This window comes from Sinocyclocheilus rhinocerous, unplaced genomic scaffold (genome assembly GCF_001515625.1).
Source record: "Sinocyclocheilus rhinocerous isolate Xijiao unplaced genomic scaffold, SAMN03320098_v1.1 scaffold2338, whole genome shotgun sequence".
In the NCBI taxonomy this organism is placed as follows: Eukaryota; Metazoa; Chordata; class Actinopteri; order Cypriniformes; family Cyprinidae; genus Sinocyclocheilus; species Sinocyclocheilus rhinocerous.
The window spans coordinates 245,158-250,064 of NW_015644013.1; the positions used below are offsets into that span (position 1 = coordinate 245,158).

At 38.6% G+C, this 4,907-nt stretch overlaps 1 protein-coding gene across 1 annotated transcript in view; it reads left to right on the plus strand.

Moving 5' to 3' along the window:
• The window catches only part of LOC107757850 (pterin-4-alpha-carbinolamine dehydratase 2-like), a 12,641-nt gene extending 8,027 nt beyond the window's left edge, over nucleotides 1–4,614 (plus strand). Inside the window, exons 4-5 of the mRNA XM_016575446.1 lie at nucleotides 3,730–3,810; nucleotides 4,389–4,614. Coding sequence (XP_016430932.1) covers nucleotides 3,730–3,810; nucleotides 4,389–4,484 — 177 coding nt within the window. The 3' untranslated portion in view covers nucleotides 4,485–4,614. The remainder of the gene's footprint in view (nucleotides 1–3,729; nucleotides 3,811–4,388) is intronic.
• The last annotated feature ends 293 nt before the right edge of the window (nucleotides 4,615–4,907 follow it).

Here is a 4,907-nt window from a genome sequence, read left to right on the forward strand (position 1 = left end):
AGGCTGGGACTGTAAATAGTGTTCTGTGCTCGTCTGTGCAGCCAAACACAGAACAGTTAGCATGCTTTGCTCAAACTTTCACCATGGCATTAGAGCTGGTACACCGTTGTCGCTTGTGAAAACACAATAATGGCGCCGTGGGTGTAAACTTACAGATTAAGGGGCGGTAATATTATAATGAGATCCCTTTGCCACGTCACTAGGGGAGAGAAATCAGACGTGCTGGTTTTCTCAGATGCTTGCAGAAAAAGGCTTACCTAAACAAAGTTACTGGGTTAATCTTTTTCACGTTTCCTTGGTTGGTAGATGCACCGGAGACCTGATTATAACACTTAAAACCTGGAAAAGTCAGATTTTCATGATATGTCACCTTTAAGCATTTTGTAAAATTAATTAAAAAGTAATAATCATATTTTGGAAGTTGTGTTTTCAAACTTTGAAGCATTAATAATTCAAGACATTTGCATTCAGAGACCATATTGTGTTACATTCAATTTATTACTTAAATTTGCTCTTAACAAAGTGTTAAATTTTCATTAAACCTGCAGAAACGCTGTTAAGGAACTGTCCTCTATCAGAGCCGTTGCGATGATGAACAACTAAAGCAAAACCCTTCAAAGAAATCTAACTCCCGTCTGTTGTGTCTCAGAGCGCTTGAGTTCTGATCAAAATCAAACGATGCATCAGTTTTTTTAAGAGACGACAAACCCTTTTGACCTTCATATGATTTTGGTGGCCACAGAGTCCTCAAACAAAACCAACAGAGAGCCATTGATGTGGAATAAATGATCAAACTCTGCGATTTAAACGGTCAAACTATGATGCATGTCGATGCCGTATTATTACCTTTCTCCAAAGACATTCAGAGAGAAGCCTGCACATTTAGGAGAGCATTATATCAAGCCGATTGGCAGCTGTTGGCATCAGGAGGGCCGGGGCCCCTGAGAGGAGCCGTAATCACGCTCATTTATGCTCTGAAGCGTCTGACGCGAGGCGTTCGCAGCGTAACGCAGCCTCCGCAGCCCGATCTGTGTGCGTTTAGGCCGCTGGGCTCATCCAGTGCTTTATGACAATCATGCCGTAATAAAAGAAAATGCCCCTAAAGTGGCGTGCGGGGAAACGTGCGGCGGTGGTTCTGATTATTGTAGATGAGGGCCTGTAACATGTCAAGACTAATTACCCGCTCCTGACAGAGCGAGGCGTCGCTGCACAATACAGAGCAAACGAAAGACCCCAGAACCTCCGTCCTTGACCTCTCTAGTGCCTATTAGTCTGCCGTATACGTATTTAATGTTGAACAACACTAGATTGTAAAATGCTGTTTGTGTTTGTGATCAGTGCTCAGAGCTCGAGTCAGATCAAATTGGATCAGTTCAGTAATCAAAGCTTATTTTGTTGTCATATACTGACTTGTTTTTTGCCTGCCAGAAACCAAACGTCTAAAAGGAAATGTTTTGGCGATCGTTAACATGCCCTGCTATTGAATAATTGCCAATATTCCTAATGAAAGCTGAGCAAAAGCAGACCGTGTGTTTAAATTGCCGATGGAGTCGAGTTGCAGGATTTTGTCAATCACTTTAAATGAATAACAGGACGGTTTGCTTGATAGCTGGTTTGATAAAATAGCCAATTGTGTTACATCATGTGTTCCCCAAATTACTTACAACATACGACACTCGTAATTTCCTCCTCCTCTTTTTTTTTAAACTACTCCTGTTTCATTATGAGAGAGTTTGGCCAAGCCCACAGATTTGTCTGCGAAGGCTTGTGTACAATGACGGTTCAGTTGACTTAATTAGCTAAGGAAGTATTTAAAGGCTTAATTGAGATTGCATTGGGAAATTGCTCTGAAATAGCCAGTGCGTTTTTTCTCTCGAGCGAGATCTGACCTCTGATTGGAGGACGCAGTAACTCTGTCATCCTCCAATCTCAGCTCAGCTAAACATCTGAGCTCACATACTCACGCTATTTAGATTGAGACTTCCTATGTGAAGTTTTATAAACTGAAACAATTGCTGCTCTGGACTCTACAGAACATCTCTATTCACGTTGCCAAAGCCACCATCCATTCCTCTGTTCAGTACTATATACAGAATGTCCCATTACAGTGTGTTATTGCATTTAACTATGTATGCCTTGTTAAGTTATTAAAAATATATGCTTTTCAAAAATTGGTATTCACAGTGACTGGCTTCACAGCTAATATACTGTTCAGCTTTTTAACCCTCTGGTGCTGTTCAGTCAATTTTGACCAGAAATGTTTTTTTAAATTACTTTATCGGAATGGTACGAAACATGGTAAAAGTTTTGGCATTTGGTATGTGAACACACACACACACACACACACACAAACACTTACAAACACACACACACACACACACACACACTCACACACACACACACACACACACACACAGAGACACACAGACACACACACACACACACACACACACTCACACACACACACACACACACACACACAGAGACACACAGACACACACACACACACACACACACACTCACACACACACACACACACACACACACAGAGACACACAGACACACACACACACACACACACACACTCACACACACACACACACACACACACACAGAGACACACAGACACACACACACACACACACACACACTCACACACACACACACACACACACACACAGACACACACAGACACACACACACACACACACACTGTCAAAAATGACCACAATGGAAATGAATGGCAAGCGAATTTCATCTAGTGGAAATTATTGGTACTGCACTGAAAGCTCATTGTTTTTGAGTTTCAGATGTGGAACACAACTTGTTTAGATTTATGGCTTTGATTTTCAAGCAGTTTTAGAGTAAAACATATTTTGGTAACAATTTACTTAAAGCCTTTTTATGTAACTCATAAAAGTAGTTTTAATGCATCATATGATCTGCCTTATAATGCATCATATGATCTGATGAATAATTGTAAACACAGTTATAATACATTATAATACTTATGTTTCATCTTTAGAAAGTATAATGCATTAAAACACATGACAAACAAACCTTCAAACATTATAATGCATTTTAACTTTTGTTATATCTATTTATGAAAATATATGATGCATTACAATGTACATTATGAATACCTGAAGAGTTACCTATATTTTTTCATATAAAATTTGAAAATAGTGTTTTTGTGCACTTTCATAACAATATACTTAAACATCGATAACCTATATCTTACCTATATAACCTAACGACTATAACATCTATATATTTTTTAGCTTTAATTTCTTCTTTTCTCTCTTTTTTCACTTAAGCAAAAAAATCTGCCAAGTGTCTTCTTTAAAAGAGACCAAACTTAAGGTTGTGCTCACTCAAGATTTATGACAGTTTAAGTTGTAAATTTAATTTTCAGGTCTATTCTTAGAAATTAGTAACAGGTAATGAATAAATCATCCATACTTCAGTACCATAAAATATACACCTAAAAATATTCATAAAAAATTACATAATCAAAGTAAAATAGTACATAACCCTAACTGAAATAAAAAATTCTGTCATTTTTGGCCGGCACACAAGCCATACCAGAGTTCGCCGTTATTTCGTGTTGATCAGCTAATAATCAAGGAGAACCTGTCTAGTGTAAAACTGTGGTGCTTAAACTGTGTGCTAGATGAGTTGAGAGAGTCCTGTGATCTTCCAGCGCCGCGTTTGTTTTCTTTTCCTCAGGCGTTCGGCTTCATGTGTCGAGTGGCTCTGCAAGCACAGAAGATGAACCATCATCCGGAGTGGTTCAATGTTTATAACAAGGTAATAACTTCAAACCCAGCCACTTATTTCTCACTGTTGAGCAGCAGTTTATAAAGTTTTTCCAAATGTTTAACATGAATACACTGTTTAAACTACATGAGAGGCCACACACATCAGGCCTTTGAAAGTGTCGCATTTGCACGGCAAACAGTCGCACTACGTAGTGCACTAGCTCACATTTCATGTCAGGCCGAGTGAGAAAAGTGGAGCGAGAGCGCTGGAAAACAATCCTGACTATCTGTAGTTGAAAATTTCTTTGTGAAATAAGCATTAGTGGTTTCGTAAATCAGCTTACTGTGCGGTAGGCCGACGTCTTTATTAAAGTAACTGCAGGACAGGACAGGCTTGGGCTGTTCCCAATACTCACTACTGCAGTCACCCAACACACGGATAGAGGACATCACTGTGTCATCAGCATAAACATGAAACCTAGCATTTATAATGATAACGTTAACATGAGTAATAAAAAGTAGAGGCCCCAAAACAGAGCCCTGAGGAACACCCCTAGTGATCTGTAAAGGGGGGGATATATCCAAAGCTAGCTGTTGATCATGACTGAATATCTAGCTGTCTTTCAGGTCCAGATCACTTTATCGACACATGACTGTGGAGGACTGTCAAAGAAGGACATTCGACTGGCCAAATTCATTGACAAGGTGGCTCTGTCCCTGTAGAGGCTCTTCCTTCTGGAACGTACATTCATTTTCAATATTTCAAATCTTCTGTATTGTATTCCCAAAAAGGGAAATAGTTAATTTGTTAATTCACACACGTGTGTGTTTAAAATCATTTTTCTTATTCGGATCTACATGATTCTGGTAAATGCATATCAAACAGATGTTGGAATACTGTTAGTAGATACATTTCATATTCATTAGATATCTGATACAGTTTTAAATCATTTGTTCAGGTGCATTTTTTTTTCAATATTTCAAATCTTCTGTATTGTATTCCCAAAAAGGGAAATAATTAATTTGTTCACACACGTGTGTGTTTAAAATAATTTTTCTTATTCGGATCTACATGATTCTGGTAAATGCATATCAAACAGATGTTGGAATACTGTTAGTAGATACATTTCATATTCATTAGATATC